Source organism: Rana temporaria, chromosome 4 (genome assembly GCF_905171775.1).
Source record: "Rana temporaria chromosome 4, aRanTem1.1, whole genome shotgun sequence".
Lineage (NCBI taxonomy): Eukaryota > Metazoa > Chordata > Amphibia > Anura > Ranidae > Rana > Rana temporaria.
The window spans coordinates 189,557,939-189,575,513 of record NC_053492.1 but is presented as its reverse complement, the minus strand read 5'-3'; the positions used below and the strand labels follow the sequence as shown (position 1 = coordinate 189,575,513).

General features: G+C 41.0%; 1 protein-coding gene across 1 annotated transcript in view; it reads left to right on the top strand.

Moving 5' to 3' along the window:
- LOC120935683 (IgGFc-binding protein-like) overlaps positions 1–17,575 on the top strand; it is a 193,103-nt gene that overhangs the window by 26,218 nt on the left and 149,310 nt on the right. Inside the window, exons 3-4 of the mRNA XM_040347737.1 lie at positions 11,224–11,267; positions 16,817–16,969. Of these exons, the coding sequence (XP_040203671.1) occupies positions 11,224–11,267; positions 16,817–16,969 (197 nt within the window). The remainder of the gene's footprint in view (positions 1–11,223; positions 11,268–16,816; positions 16,970–17,575) is intronic.

Here is a 17,575-nt window from a genome sequence, read left to right as displayed (position 1 = left end):
TCAAAAAGCATTTTTTTTTTCTTTCTCCTAATCCTTCTCTGAATCAAGCAGATGTTTAATGGCAAACTTCAGACGGCCTGTACATGTGCCTTGTTTTTGGTGTTTGTTTGGTGACTGTGCTCCCACCTGCCCTGAGATCATTCACATGCTCTTCTTGTGTAGTTCTGGGTGATCCCTCACTTTTCTCATGATCATCCTTACTCCATGAGGTGAAATCTTGAATTGAGCTCCAGACAGAGGGAGATTGATGGTTAATTTGTATTTCTTCCATTTGCGAATAATCACTCCAACAGTCGTCTTCTTTTCACCAAGCTTTTTGTTGATGGTCTTATTGTTGTTAGGAGCACCTTCTTAAATTGACCAGACTAATCTGTGTACCACATGAGCACATACTGTAGCCAGTCTGTTGGAGTCAGAATTATTATTGGTTGGTAGGGAGATCAAATATTTATTTCACTCAGGCCTCGTACACACAGTTTCTCGTCAAAAACCAGCAAGAAACTTGCTGGGATTTTTTTTTTGCCGAGTAAACCGGTTGTGTGTACATTTTTCGACGAGAAAACTGTAGAGGATCCCGTCGAGCCAAAAAGAGAGCATGTCTTATTTTTCCTCTACGGGAATGGAGAAACTTGCCTTGTCGAGTTCCTCGAAAGCCTAACAAGGAACTTGACGAGGATAACCATGTGTTTTGCCCGTCGAGTTCCTCGGTCGTGTGTACGAGGCTTCACTGAACTGCAACTCAATTTATGACATTTGTATTGTGTTTTTCTGTATTTTTGATTGATATTCTGTCTCTACCATTTAAAATACACCTATGTTAACAATTATAGACCCTTCATTTTTTTGTAAGTGGGCAAACTTACAAGATCTGCAGACCACCCTTTACAGCCACTTTTTGCAGCTATAACAGCTTCTACTGTTCTGGGAAGCCTGTCCACAGGGTTTATGAGTGTGGCTCTGGGAATTTTTGACCATTCTCCCAGAAGCACATTTGTGAGGTCAGGCATTGATGTGGATGAGAAGGCTTGGCTCGCAGTCTCCACTCTAATTCATCCCAAAGGTGTTCTCTTGGGTTGATGTCAGGACTCTATGCAGCCCAGTCAAGTTCCTCCATCCCAAACTCGCTCATCCATGTTTTTGTGCTTAACTTTCTTGCCTTCCTCTGGATCAACTGTGGGTATAGGATTGTGTATATGGATGTTTTCCATTTGTACATGTGTGTTTTTTTCTGTTGGTTGAACTAGAGGGACTTGTGTCTTCATTCAACCTGACTAACTGAGTAAGTATGTAACTACACCCCAACCCCACAAGGAAGAGATGCAATGGTTAGGACCCAAGGGTACTTCACCTATTAACTAACATCACTGACTGTCTAGTGCAATGACACTACTGAGATAAACATGACTGTAAAACAGCTAAACTTATATTTTTGTAGTACAGGACCAATAATTTTCTTCCACATGACAGATAGCATTTGTTATTCTCTAGACGTGAACAATGCAGGGATTTTAGGCTCAAATTCCACTCCTTCAAACAACTCTGAAAGTGATAAAATTAAAATCTCAAGTGTTAAAAATTCATTCTTATGCCACATACACACGATCAGACATTCTGACAGCAAAACCGTGGATTTTTTTCTGACGGAATGTTGGCATAAAACTTGTCTTGCATACACACGGTGTAAGAACGCGGTCACGTACAACACTCCGACGAGCCAAGAAAAATTAAGTTCAATGATTCTGAGCATGCGTCAAATTGATTCCGAGCATGCATAGAATTTTTATGCGTCGGAATTGGCTACAGACAATCGGAATTTCCGACAAGAACTTTTGTTGTCGAAAAAATTGAGAACCAGCTCTCAAACATTTGTTGATGGAAATTCCGACAGCAAATGTCAGATGGAGCCTACGCACCATCTACGCATATCCAACCAAAAGCTCACATCGAACATTTGTCATACGGTACTTTAAGGGACACATAAGGAACGGCAACAAATGTTTTTAGCCTATATTTTGATATGCCTTATTCTAAGCATTGAATGTTTTACTGAGATAAATTTCTGAAACATAGAAAGATTTATAAAACACATTTAAGATATGTTTGCAAATGTAGTCTGAAAATGTTTACATTTGAATATTTATCTATTGCAAGAATTTTCTCCTTGGGGTGAGGCCAAGGGCTGTGGTAGCCAATTGTGAGGGAGCACTCACACAGAGACTATTTGAAAATAACAGTTCTTGTATTTATAGGAATAGAAATAGAAATAGTGTATTACAGCATTACAGGAGAACTTTTTAACAATTGCAGTAATAGTTGAGGTAACACTGGCAATGACTAATACTCCTCTCAAATACAGCAAAGAATTAGACAGGGCAACAGTCCAGGCATTTATAGCAAGGGTTGCATCATAAGTCTCATAGGGAATCACATACTTGTAACAGCTTGACTCACAGCCCTGGAATGCAGCAGTAAATCTCTTAGTTACACGGTAAGGCATTGGTTCAAAAGGGGCCTACTTTACTAAGTCAGAATCTGCTGGAGGGGTGCTGACTCTCAATACATTTAGTGGTCAATTGGTTGGAGAGGTATACCCACAAATTTGTACCTCTAGTGCAAGAGGGGTGACGAAGATGATTGGCTTACTAAGGAAATTTCTAACAGCTGACTCCTTTTTGCGTATTGGCAACATGATTTGGTTACCATCTGATGGGAGTGGGTCGGATGTGTCACACAGTGGTGGAGGATCTTTTTGGTGATTTATCTTAACATGACATCACTGGGATTCAATATTTTTGCATGGAACTATCATTTATTAAAGAGGACTTTAATTGGACTTCTTTCTTGATTTTTTGCACTATGTTTTATTATTTTGTATGGAGCACTGAATTGATTTGGTGACAACATTGCACTACTGTGGATTCACACATGTTTGTATTTCACTCTTTTTGAAATTGAATAATTTTAGAAGTAGTACTTTTAGGCCCCGTACACACGACTGAGGAACTGGTCGGAAAAGACACATCGTTTTCCTCGACGAGTTCCTTGTTAGGCTTGTCGAGGAACTCGACAAGATTGCTTTGCGTACACGCGGTCAAGACAAAATCTCCTTGTTCTCAAACGCAGTGACGTACAACACATACAATGGCAGGGGAAGTTCGATTCCACTGGCACAACCCTTGGGGCTGCTTTTGCTAATCTCATGTTACTGCGTGTTAAGTAAAAGTTTGGTAAGAGACGATTTGCACTTTTCAGTCTGTTACAGTGTGAAAAATGTGTTATCTCCATTACAAACGCTAGTTTTACCGAAGGTGCGCTCCCATCTCATACTTTATTCTGAGCATGCGTGGGTTTCTTAGCATACACACGCTCGCGTTTCTCATCGAAAACCAGCCCAACGAGGAATACAACGAGGAATTTGAGACTCTTGTCAAGGAAAAAGAGAACTTGTTCTCTTTTTTCCTCGTCGAGTTCCTCGACAGTTTCCTCGATGAAAAACGTACACATGACCGTTTTCCTCGGCAAAAAAGCTCTCCCACCAAGTTTCTTGATGGATTCTATCGAGGAAAACGGTCATGTGCACGAGGCCTTAGAAGTAGAAGCATTTGGTATATTGTGTTTTACTAACTTTAAATTATCTAGAGCGTATGGGATATCTATTTTATACACAATATCAGAGGAATACAGCAATGTCCCTATTCTGTCCCTTAAATTGCAGGAACCTTTCCCTAGGCCTTTCTCTCTCCATAACATGTGAGGATCCAGTTTCCTCATCAAAAAGCATGCCAAACCCCATCAGGGACCCCTATTTAAAAGGGATGCCCTACATTAAATTCCTGCTGAAGGTCACCAAGGATTGTAGCATCCAGTCGGACAGCTGTTGTCCCTTTGAATACTATAGAGTCTACAGAAGAACAATGGCCCGGATTCACAAAGCACTTACGCCAACGTATCTCGAGATACGCCGCGTAAGTGTGACTATGCGCTGTCGTATCTGTGCGCCGTGCCCACAATCTGAGATACGCCTAAAAATAGGCTTCCTACGACCAACGTAACTTGCCTACGCCGTCGTATCGTGGGCGCATATTTACGCTGGGTGCATTTGCCGCTCCCATTGATTTTCATATGCAAATGAGGGAGATACGCTGATTCACGAACGTACTTGCGCCCGGCGCATAATATATGCGGTTTGCGTAAGTCGTACATCCGGCATAAAGTTATTCCCCATATATGAGGCACAACTTATGCTAAGGTATGGACCAGGGAACACAGCCGTCGTATTTTACGTAGTACGTGAATAGGGCTGGGCGTACTGTAGGTTATGTTCACGTCGTAGGCAGTGATCCGTCGTATCTTAGGGATTAGTTCCGACGTGATTCTGAGCATGCGCACTGGGATGCGTCAACGGGACGGCGCATGCGTTGTTCGTTTTAAGTACTTCTATGACGCTTGGCTCATCATTTGCATGGGGTCACGCCTCATTAGCATGGCTCACGCCCACTTCCACCTACGCAGAGGAAACCCAGCGTATCTTTAAGAGCGAGTGGGAGCAAGTGCTTTGTGAATCCAGTGCTTGCCTCTCTGCGCTGCGTCGGCGTAGCGTATATTAGATACGCTACGGCGGCATAAATATGCACGATGTATGTGAATCGGGCCAATGTTCCTATAAGCCTCCACTCCATCCACACAGCAGCAAGGCACCACATGCTGGATGGAGTAAATAGTATACCTAGATGCTCTTTATGTATTAGTATGAAAGTGTTGTACCAGATGCTAATTACATTTTTTAGGGAAAACCTTTCTGTTTTTTTACATATCTTACATACCTTATTTTAGATACAGCAATGTTATCACTAAGCCTTTGTACTTCTCTATGATTTGCAGACTGACTGTGGCTGGTGGGAGGGGCTTGCAGGGTGCTGTACATAGCTTCCTGAAAATATCACCACATTCTGCCTCCGTACTTCCTAGTCCTCAGCCTTGACACAAGCATATATGCTTTGATGGGTTGATGTTAGTCTGTACGAGTGGACTTTCCTACAGTATGCAGGCTGCATTTGCATGCAACCTGCCCTGTGTTTATGCCCACATGTGATAGTGAACCTCCATGGTGAACCACATACCGGCCGGGCCATAGTCGAAAGACGGCTACAGCACAGAATGGAAGTGGAGGGTCAGAAACAGTAAGATAAGGTGGGAAAGTGGTAGATGACGGAGGCACTTAAGTTACACGGCGTGTAATTTCTAGGTAAGTGCTTTGAAGATCGGGCACTTAGGTAGAAATTTAACGCCTGTGTAACTTAACTGCTGAAAGTTAAGTTAGGCTACGTTTTTGGGAATTTGGCCCTAACAGTGTGTATTTATTTTGTTTCCCAAAATGGCTTTTTTCAATCAATGAAGTGCTTTTATTATGTTGAAGTGTTAGAAAGTGGCCCACTCGAAACTGGATTAACCAAGGTAAAATATTTCTTTAAACATTAAGTTATTGCTTTTCTCCAAGGATAAAGCTATTTTACCATGTTACCATTTTACCATGCTATAAAAGCAATATTGTGGACTGTCATGTCATTCAGTATACTAAATAGTCACACTTCTAGCCAAAGTCCACAACAGTTGTCATAAACATTGCCCTCTTGCATTCCCTGTGCTTATAACAGAGTTGAGCAAATTATTAATCATATCCCGCAGATGACGTTTGAGGTGTACTGGCAGCTAGACAAGTGATTACATTGCTTTAATTATCAAGTCAAACTATAAGCAATTTAGCTGGCTTGGCTAACAACGCTTTGTTCCACAAATATGCAATCTTTGTCAACATAAAGGGTAATCGAAAAGTTTCATATTTTATTCTTCATAGATTTTATTAGAATGAAAGAACTATAGTCATACTCAAACCACTACTGATATTTTTTATGTACTGGGAAAAGTGGATACAAACATTAAGCAGAACTGTAGCAAGGCATATCAACAACTCTTGCCATAATTTGCAAGCTTGCACAACACATCTCTCTTCCTCATTGACAGTTCCCCAATACTTGTTGCCAATCTGTTGGCTGTTTCTTCTGTCCCGAGAAATGTCCCAAAATCATCCCAGCACCCAGCTCCATTCTCAGCACCTTACATGACAAAAGTGAGCAATGAGTCTACACCTCACTGTGCATGTGCCTTAGACAGTATATATACATAAAAAAAAAATGCTAGGGGAATGGGTAAAGAGTTATTTTTTTCTGGACAAAACATGCTCTACCTCCTTCCAGTTTTTCAAGGTATAATGATACTAATTGTTCAACAGGACATTCATTGACGATTAAATCATTGTTTTTGTTGGGAGGCTTTTCACACACCTCACACCAGTGTTCACACTATATGATACATATAAAAGCCTTACTAATCTATACACACATAGCTCTTATGATTATAGTGTGCATTTAACCACTTGCTGTCTGCCTCACATAGATATACGTTGGTAGAATGGCACGGCAGGCAAAGCAACGCACAGGTACGTTGATTCGAATCTGCTGCCTAGCGGGTGCGTGCACGCCGCCAGCGTCGCACGCCTGCCGCAAGCTCCGTGACTGTGCCCTCGGGACCCGCGGACTTGATGTCCACCGGTGTCCCACGATTGTGTCACGGAGCGGCAAAATGGGGGGATGCCGTTGTAAATAAGACATCTCCCTGTTCTGCTTAGTAACAGGACACCGATCGTCTGCTCCCTGTCATCGGGAGCAGCGATCAGTGTCGTGTCACAGTAAGCCCAGCCCCCACACAGTTAGAATCACTCCCTAGGACACACTTAACCCCTTCCTTGCTCCCTATTGGTTAACCCCTTCCCTGCCAGTGTCATTTACACAGTAATCTGTGCATTTTTATAACACTGATCGCTGTATAGATTGACAATGGTCGCAAAATAGCGTCAAAAGTGTCTGATGTGTCCACCTCAATATCGCAGTCACAACAAAAATCACAGATCGCCGCCATTACTAGTAAAAAAAAATAATAATAATAAAAATGCCATAAAACCATCCCCTTTTTTGTAGACGCTGTAACTTTTGCACAAACCAATCAATATACACCTATTGCGATTTTTTCCCCCAAAAATATGTAGAAGAAAACATATCGGCCTAAACTGTGGAAAACATTTTTTTTTATATATTTTTGGGGGATATTTATTTTAGCAAAAAGTAAAACATATTGCTTTTTTTCCAAGTTGTCGCTCTTTTTTTGTTTATAGCACAAATAATAAAAACCACAGAGCTGATCAAATACCACCAAAAGAAAGCTCTATTTGTGGAAAAAAAAGGATGACATTTTTGTTGGGAGCCACATTGCACGAGCGCGTAATTCTCAGTTAAAGCGACGCAGTGCCGAATCGCAAAAAGTGGCCTGGTCATTTGGCAGCCAAATCCTCCGGGGGCTGAAGTGGTTTAATGGGCTGACCAACCCAATTGTAATCTCACAGCATTTGTCATAAAAACCCTCCATGCATGTGGGCACACAGAAAATTCACTAGCAATAACACTAAAGAACAATTAAAACCAAGAACAAAAATGAAACATGTTGCAGATTGCAGTCCTTAGAGGTGGCGGCTGCCTTTTTTCAAGCTAAGAACATTTTCAGCAAATACAGAAAATACCTGTTGATCTTACCAGAATTCCCATGTTCTTGTCAGGCCCCGTACACACGTCCGAGGAACTCGACGTGCCAAACACATCGAGTTCCTCGTCGAGTTCAGTGTTGAAGCCGCCGAGGATCTCGGCGGGCCAACTTTCCTCATTGAACAACGAGGAAATAGAGAACATGTTCTCTATTTGGCCCGACGAGTTCCTCGTCGGCTTCCTCGCTGAAAAGTGTACACACGACCGAGTTTTTTGGCAGAATACGGCTCCGATCGAGTTTCTGGCTGAATTCTGCCGAGAAACTCGGTCGTGTGTACGGGGCCTCACTTTTCATGAGTGGCACAGAAGAACATCTTTCTTCCTAGTTATCCTCTGTAAAATTTCCCTGCCCCACATGAAATGGAGATGAAGGGATGTGAAAATATTTGTAGTTCATATCCGGAGAAGAAATTGACAACCATAGCTCCATCCATAGATTCAGTGGACTAACAAAACCATCCAGGGACAGGGAGGGTTGTCATTTGTAAGATCACTAGGAAAATGATGCAAGAGAGGTTTGGAAAACTAACAGCGCAATCAAGGACTAGAAAGTTGCAATATATTTTGTTTTTTAGTTTAGATTTTATATAATGTTTTAAGGGCTATTTGCTATCTGTTAGCTATTTTGCAGGAAAAAGCAGGAACAAGACCATATCAAATGCACACTAAAATCACTAAGGCTGAGTTCACGCTATTGCAAATTGGATGTGGGGATGTTTCCCCACATCTAATTTGCATGACAGGAGATTGTGGCAGCTCTCTATGGAGCCGGTTCAAATATCTCCTTTGCAGCTGGGGTGCGGCTTGCACAGGAACGCTGTGCATCTTTGGACCCTGATTCCTCCTTGAAACTGAGAAAAGGGATGCACTGGACCCCTGCTGCGAGCCGTATTCTGTCGGAAATGTAAACCCAGCCTCAGTGTTCATTCACACCATATGTTAGTCTGCACTGGGCTCATCTCAGTCCTATTACATAGACATGGCATTTTACCTTGAGTTCTATGAGTTCAGCACTGAAAAAAAAAGGCCATGTTAAATTTTTACACAGCTCAGCGTGTGGCAGCGCACTACACTGCATCACAAGGCACTGACGTGCATAAAGATACATGGTATGTAATTTTCGTAGATTTAAATAAAGTTGTAAAGAAAACGTGTAATGTGTCATTGCTATGCATGGGTATCACTCCCTTCACGAGCCATTAAGGTGACCGTAAAAGATGCTAAAAGTAAAAATGCCATAGTCCATGCATTAGAGGTTACCATAGTGTGCATGCACTGAAGCACAGACCTTGATAACAAGTATGCATACAACATTTTATAAGCTGCTGCTTGGACATGGAGGGTCCAGTGATACATACCTTTATTTGCTCTATTAGAATGATGTATGGTTTTTAAGAGCTGCTTCTTTAGCCCATGTGAATTCATACCTTGGTGAGCAATTATGATAATTATTATGATATGATATTATGATAATTATCCCAGCTTTCTTGTTTTTTTTTTTTTTTATCCTTGGCTCAACCCATAGCATGCACACTGCTTAATGCACCTTATCAGAATATGTGGCAGAAAAACAGTATTACTGTATTTGAATATGTAATGAAATCTCATCTCAAGTAACATATCCAACATGTTAAACATTAGTGTACATTTTAACAAATATATAAGAGGATCTCAATCACTGGGTGTGAGTACATCCACACGTTCATTACACTCTTCCATCACAAGCATGATTATTTTTATAGTGCTTTCTTCTTTCTTCCTACTATGTTTCACTTTCTTTAATAATTCAGACTCTTTAAGCACAATACGAGAAACATGCATTTCCCTTGCTGTTTATTAACGGTTGATTGACATTTAAACAATTCAGAAAAAAGGAAATAAGGGTCTAATGCCAAAAAAGTGCCAGTATTAAGTAAAACCCATTTAAATGATTATTGCAACCAAATTATATCAGGAATTAACAGGATTTGTGGAGGTACCTGCCACACCCAGGAACTGACAACACGATTATTACTTCAAAATAAACTTGCTGAATGAAGGCAGAATTTCAAAGGTCAAGTAATTGTTATACTCTATAGAGAGATAAACTTAAAGTGGTTGTAAAGGCTCAAGGTTTTTTACCTTCATGCATTCTATGCGTAAAGGTAAAAAACCTTCTCTGCGCAACAGTCCCCCCCCCCCCTACAATACTTACCTGAGTCTGATCTGAATCCAGCGATATGTATGAGAACTTTGGCTCTCCGGGGACTCTCCCTCCTCATTGGCTGAGACAGCAGCTGGAGCTCATTGGCTTCCGCTGCTGTCAATCACAGCCAGTGAGTCAATGAGGGAAAAAAGGGGGTGGGGCCAAGACATGGCTCTGAGTGTGAATGGACATGCAGAGCCCTGGCTCACAAATGAGCCTGCTTGTGTGCCCCCTTTGCAAAAGGTTTGCTATGGAGGCATTTGTAGGTGGGAGGGGCCAGGAGTGCCAGTGAGGGACCCGTGAACAAGAGGATGTGGGCTGCTCTGTGAAAAAACATTGAACAGAGCAGGTAAGTATGATATGTTTGTTATTTAAAAAAAAGAAAAGAACACCTTTAATGTCATTTTAATCTGACAGGCATATATATGTCTATATATCTGAATGTGTGTTTAACCAGCTCTGAAGAGAGATGTACATAAAGTGTTACTAAACCCATAATAGTAAAACCAGTTTGTATAAGACAGAGGTCTTCAAACTATGGCCCTCCAGTTGTTCAGGAACTACAATTCCCATCATGCCTAGTCATGTCTGTGAATGTCAGGGTGTTACAATGCCTTATGGGATGTGTAGTTCCACAACAGCTGGAGGGCCGTAGTTTGTAGATCCCTGGTATAAGCAGTAAAGCATGCTTGTAATACTCACTTTGGAACCTAAGGGGTTAATACTATGCATTTTTTTAAAGTGTGTTTGATCCTCTATGCACAGATCCTCACCCTTTTGCCATGCCCCATGTCTGGATAGGACAGAGTTACTGGAGTCAGGCTGCTCATGCTCAGCTTGGTGTGTATTGCTAGAGAGTTTTTTTCTTTCTTGGGGAGTGCATGTAATCAACACAGGACCAATCAGCACTGTCCAGACAGAAGGTCAGGGGTCCTGTATCCTGATAGGACAGCCAGTGCAGCATGAAAACTCCTCCTACAAGCTTTAACCAGGCACCGATAGATGTCACAAGGCTGCTATATACTGCTGATGATAAAATCTATTTAGTGGTTTATATTTACTAAAATAATTGCATTTCCATCTTCTGTGTACTGTGGAAAACCAGATATAGTGAATGCAGGGTCCTGGGTTTAGTAACACTCTAAAAGGTAACAGTGCCCTTCACATGGTGGTATATATCCACAATGTGGTAAGTATACAGTATGTATGGGTTGATGCCTCTTTACTAGTAAGGGACAACTACTGTGCCAAGGTCCTGACTCCTGAAAACTAGGAGGTATAATTCAGATTAACATAATAAAGTAGATCACATCAGTAGGGTTTTAATGAAAAAATGCTATAATTAACTAAAATAATTGTTATGACAATTGTGTGTTTTCTTTGCAGTGTGAATCAAGATGATGCATCAAATGATTGGAATCCCTATGCTGGTAATTATCATTTTAGAATGTTTTTAACATTATTTTTATTATCACTACATACTTTATATATCCATAACATTCAGTATGTATTCATTTGCCTTCAAATTTTCTGTCCCCTAATGTATTGTCACGTAGTTGCAATAAAGAAATATATCAGTTATCAGTGATTAAGAAAGAAGCAGAATGACTTTCCTTATTGCTAAACTTTGTAATAACAATACTGTGGATTATATCTGTAAATCAGCAAACATGATTCCAATAAAAATGATACTTTGCCCTGTGATAGTGAGCATGTAATCATTTTTTTCCTTAGCTAATCCTTAGCCATTTTTCTCTTTTAATAAAATAGATAGTAGGTACAATTTTAACCACTTAACCCCCGGACCATATTGCTGGTCAAAGACCAGAGCACTTTTTACGATTTGGCACTGCGTCGCTTTAACTGACAATTGCGCGGTCGTGCGACGTGGCTCCCAAACAAAATTGGCGTCTTTTTTTTCCTACAAATAGAGATTTCTTTTGGTGGTATTTGATCACCTTTTTTGGGACCATTGGCATTTTTATAGCGATCAGTGCTATAAAAATGCATTGGATTACTATAAAAATGCCACTGGCAGGGAAGGGGTTAACCTGTAGGGGGCGGGGAAGGGGTAAAGTATGTTCCATGGGTGTGTTCTAACTGTAGGGGGGGTGGCCTCACTAGGGGAAATGACCGATCGCTGTTCATACATTGTATGAACAGACGGTCAGGCATTTCTCCCCTGACAGGACCAGGAACTGTGTGTTTACACACACAGCTCCCGGTCCTCGCTCTGTAATGTGCAATCGCGGGTGCCCGGCGGTGATCGTGCCCGCTGGGCACGTGCACGGGAGTCAGGGACAAGCGGGGGGCATGCGCGTGCCTCCGGCGGTGCGCATGCGCCCCTAGTGGCCGCTTTGAGAGCCGAGGTATAGCTACGGGCTCTCTCGCAGGGGAGCCGACCTGCCGCTGTATAACTGCGGCGGCTGCTGGGCAAGTATATATATATTATCCCAGTAAGGGATGGGGCATGGGACTGTACAAATGCAGTTGGATAGTTCTGAGACCACAGAAACCGTACACCAGAAACAGTTTACAGATAAAAAGATATATTTTAATCTTACATATTATATACATACAAAAATAGAATAAAATCAAATATTGTATTGAGTTTCACCAATAGTTGATTGTTGAGATATTATATACAGTAGAATGTCCATTGGACATTCTACTGTATATAATATCTCAACAATCAACTATTGGTGAAACTCAATACAATATTTGATTTTATTCAATTTTTGTATGTATATAATATGTAAGATTAAAATATATCTTTTTATCTGTAAACTGTTTCTGGTGTACGGTTTCTGTGGTCTCAGAACTATCCAACTGCATTCGTACAGTCCCATGCCCCATCCCTTACTGGGATAATATATATATCCTTATTTTTAGGGACGGTAATGCTTTTGGCTACCCATTATAATATTCTTTGTGCACACTCTATGCTTTATTAAATTTTCTGCTCGGCAAGTAGTTAAACAGTCATTACACGTAACAATGAGAAGGTTTCCTAATAAGATACCTAAATTTGACATTGCACACAAGTGTACACAATTACAAAAAGGAAAGATGTCTGAAGATGGCAATAAAAAGAAGGAACTGCCGCTCCAGATGATGTACCTCAGTGGTGAATAAAATAGCCCAAAATCCAATGGGTGCAGGCAATGCACAGAGCATAAATGGGAGAAAATAAATTTTGGACAGCCGCACTCCAATAAAAGGTAAAAAGGTGGTGCCTTTTATTCTGGTAAAAAATACTACAAAAGCAAGAAAAAAACAGCAAACAGTGGGTTAATAGAGCTAACTAGTTTCACATTGATAACCAATGCTCAGTGATAGCTATGACTAAGCATTGGTTATCAATGTGAAACTAGTTAGCTCTATTACCCCACTGTTTGCTGTTTTTTTCTTGCTTTTGTAGTATTTTTTTACCAGAATTTATTTTCTCCCATTTATGTCTGAAGATGGCGTGGCAGAAACATTTTTTCTAGTGCCCTGGTTATAATTTGGATTTGTAATTTCCATTTATAATGACTGTCTTCATAATTATATATGCTAGTTAGGTTTCCATTAACATATTTGTTTGATTTATTAAAAGGGTAGATACTGTTTACTTTAGAGGAAGCTTTCAAATTGCGCATGCAGAGCAAAGTGACAGTGTCTTTGCAAAGGGGGCCGCCCGACCCAACTAAACTCATCTTGCCAGCGTTTCCCCCTACTTCTAATTCCCCGATGTAGCCAGTGCTAAAATCCCTTATGTCAGCTGGGGGCAGGCACTAGAGGAAGCAATGAAATCACCCATACTGTGACAGTGTTCAAGCTTAGCTATTGGCTGCTAGACCTAAGCACTGTGCCAGAGTAAGAGGTCACATGCTCCCCTATACCTGGAAGCACTCGGTAATGTGCTGCGACAAAGGAAGACGCAACAGAGGAGTGCTGGCAAGATAAATATAGGTGGGTGGATGGATGGGGACCTGTGTCTCATTAACAAAATTAATGTTTACTTAAGTTTGTGATAAAAGGAAAACTAAAAGCAAAACTTTTTATTTTTATTTTTTAGTTTTGGATAGGGTAAGGAGAAGGTAGAACACCTGGTGGGTTTTCATTGCTGTCTGTGCCTCTTTTAGGGCACCCTCTCTATTTGTCATTGGAGTTGGGACATTGCTTGATCGCTCGGCACTGCAAAGTGTAGTCTAAGCTCTGATTGAACCCCTCCTGAACCATACCAGGGCCACATGCCCTCAACAGGAGGAGATGCTTTGGGGCAGAGAGGACAAGGGCCTCTTCCCTACAACTCTGGGCATTGTACCCCTACTCATTCACCCAAAAAAGTGTCAAATAGAAATATAAACACACACAGTTTTTGACAATTCCTTTATTGATAACACGAGTCAATATTATTACAGACAGAAAACGCCGTAGGGTATCTGAGGTTGTGAGGAGGAGTCCTAGAGGAACCTCTACCTGTATCTTTAAGTGAGGTCGTTAGCCCTAGCCTTTTTTTATATATAGAAAACAGTATGTTTTTATGTATAACTAGCTGAATACCCGGCGTTGCCCGGTCTTCCTATCTTAACCTTTTGGGGAGGAAAATCATAGTAATATGAATATACCCATCTTTTATATAAGGGTGTAGGTAAGGGTTAATTTAACTGTCATATATTTTTATTTGGCATATAAGTAATATGTGTACCAGGTATTATTGAAATATCTCCAGGCGTACAGAAGTTATGTGGGAACATACATTTCCCATTGATTTGCATGGGACTTTAAACAAAAACCCCGACCCTCACAAATGGGGGTAGTTAAGGGATAAATTAACTATCCTATAGTTTAAGTGGACATATAAGTAACATGTGACCAAGTGTTATCGAAATATCTACAGCCGTTTGGAAGTTATGAAGTAACATGTATTTCCCATAGAGTTGAATGGGACTTTAAAGAAAAACCTCGACCATGGCAAATGGGGGTGGGTAAGGGTTAAACCACCTATCCTATGTTTGTTGCTGACATATAAGTAACATGTGTGCCAAGTTTCATGTTAATATCTTTAGCCGTTTGGACGTGATGATGGAACATACATACATACACACACACGTTGAGTTTTATATATATAGATGATTTTTTTTATTATATTGACTCATGTTATCAGTACCGAGAAAGTCCATCGATACACAATTTACTGGGTAATAGTTTGCGTGAGTCTGCGGTACTAGCAGCTGCTACCCCTCTATTCCTGGTCCCCCTCTTTTTCCTAACTAATTTCGGATGATGGTACATTTTACTTTTTCTAATTAAACCAATCTGAGGCTATACTCAAACTCTTTGCAATTCCTTTATTAAAAAAATAAATGTCCCCCCGATGTAGATCCATCATCAATCACTATGCCACTGCCACCGCTCGGAAAAATAAAAAGAATGATAGATCTACATTGAGGGAATTTGTATTTATTTTTTTAATAAAGGAATTGTCAAAAACTGTGTGTGTTTTTATTTATTTTTGATACTTTTTGGGTGAATGGGTAAAGGTACTCATTCACATGGGGACGGGGGGACAGGGATAAGATTCTGATAAGCTCCCTCCCCACAGACCCCCACAAACACAGCCCAGGGTTGTCGGGAAGAGGCCTTTGTACCAGCATGGGGACAAGGTGCTTTCGGGCAGGGGGGCAGTACCTGTGCCCCCATACCCTTTTAATGCCCAATAGCTTGCATATTAGCTTGCAGGTCCGAACTTTTGCAGTGTTTGAGAGTTCTGGCACAAACAAAACGGTGGGGGGGGGGTGTTTCGCCCCAACTCAATTTGTGATGTTTACCATTATCATTGTAGTGAAAGTGAGAGAAAATCTAAAATTGTTGGTTGTCACGACAACTAGATTAGAGGAAAAAACTTCCAAAAAGAACGCATGTTCTGTTAACCCTGGTGACAATCAGGGATTCCCTCTCTTTGAAGGCATCTCCTCTTCTGTTTTGGATACGGGACAAGAAGTTTAGGTAAATCTCCCCAATGGGGAAAAGTTTTGCTTTTAATTCTACATCAAGGGGATCACTATTATCCAGGCATATGCAAGCAAAATTAAACATTTTCCCCTTAAATATTATTGGGTTATTAATAAAGCTTCCCATTATTCACTAAGATAGATGAACATTAATTTCAAACATTCTCTACTCCTCATAGACAACACAGAACCTAGTGTGCTGTGTCCCTCAACAAAGTCTGATTTATCTTTCTGCTCCTTAGTTTATGTGTATGTATGTGGCTGTAATTTTCTGGTGTCTGTTTGCAAATGAGGCTGACAATAAGAAGAGTTGGTTGCTGGTCATTCAGCAGTGTAGCTAAAAGCATTTTGCGCCAGTGACATCACCTTTCTGAAAGCAGCATATAGCAGACTCACCAAAAATGGGATTTGTTTTGTAAGGGCTTATTCACACAGGTATATAAAACATTGCATTCAGATCCATACGGCATACAGTTTTATATCATTGCCTAGTAGCTCTTTTTTAAAAATATTTTCCCCCGTGGCTAAATCCATCATTCACTCGGCAGTGGCAGTATTGCAGATGCAGAATGACCTTGGCCCTTAGCCGCTCAGAATCACTAATGACCAAGGTCATTCTACATCTGTGCCGTCTCCACTGCCTTATGATTGATTAATTCAAGGCCAGGGGAAAATCTAAACACAAACAAAGCACTACTAGGCAACAACGTTGGTGCAGACACAGACTTTAAAGTACACATTTTGACTTTATTTTGACTTTGTACAGACATACGCGTGGATGCAAACTGTGTGCTTGCATGAGTGGGCAGTTTAATATGTACAATTTATAGGAGAACTCCAGGTTTTGAGTACGGTATAACATTTTTTTTTTTCAATGTAAATGTTGATGCTTTGTATAATGACGATGAGAGTAAGGGCATGCTGACCAGGTGCCGTGTTCATACTAATTAATAATTATTTACTTTTACTTTATTTTTCAGATTATATAAGTTATTGCAACTTCAATGACAATGCTAGGCCATTTTGTGACTGGAAGCAAAGCTATGGTGAACTTGATGAGGCAGACTGGATCAGAGCAAGAGGGAAAACGCCAACACTAATTACAGGTCCAAATGGGGACTATCCTGATGGATGTAAGATCAATTCAGCATATCATGACAATCGTTCTTTTAAAAGAGAAGTGTGGGATTAAAAAACACACAATCATGCTAACGTAGGTGGATGAAATGGTCCAATACTGCATCTGTTCCCACCGCCTCTAAGACCGAGAACCAAACGATCAAAGACCACTGATAGCTCAGTTCTCTATCACCAGTGTGCAGAGAACAGTGACTGTCAGTGCTCACGGGAGCTCCAGGCTGTGGGACAGGTGAGCGGCTGTCTCAGTCTCTCAGCAGCACACTGGGAGGCTGATCCATCTGCCAGTCAAAGGCATTTGGGTGGATCAAGACACGGGGTCTCAAATTGAGGCCCTCCAGCTGCTGTGAAACTACAAGTCCCATGAGGCATTGCAAGGCTCACAGTTACAAGCATGACTTCCACAGGCAGAGGCATGATGAGATTTGTAGTTTTTCAACAGCTGGAGGGCTGCCAGTTTGAGACCCCTGATCTAGACATTAAAGTTGGGATCCCTCCAGAGCCTGAACAGGCTAAGTGACATCAACCGACAGCAGATTTTAGCAGGCTCACAGGAGTTCAGAACTAAGTGCACTCCTGTGATCCACAGGATAAATAGGGTC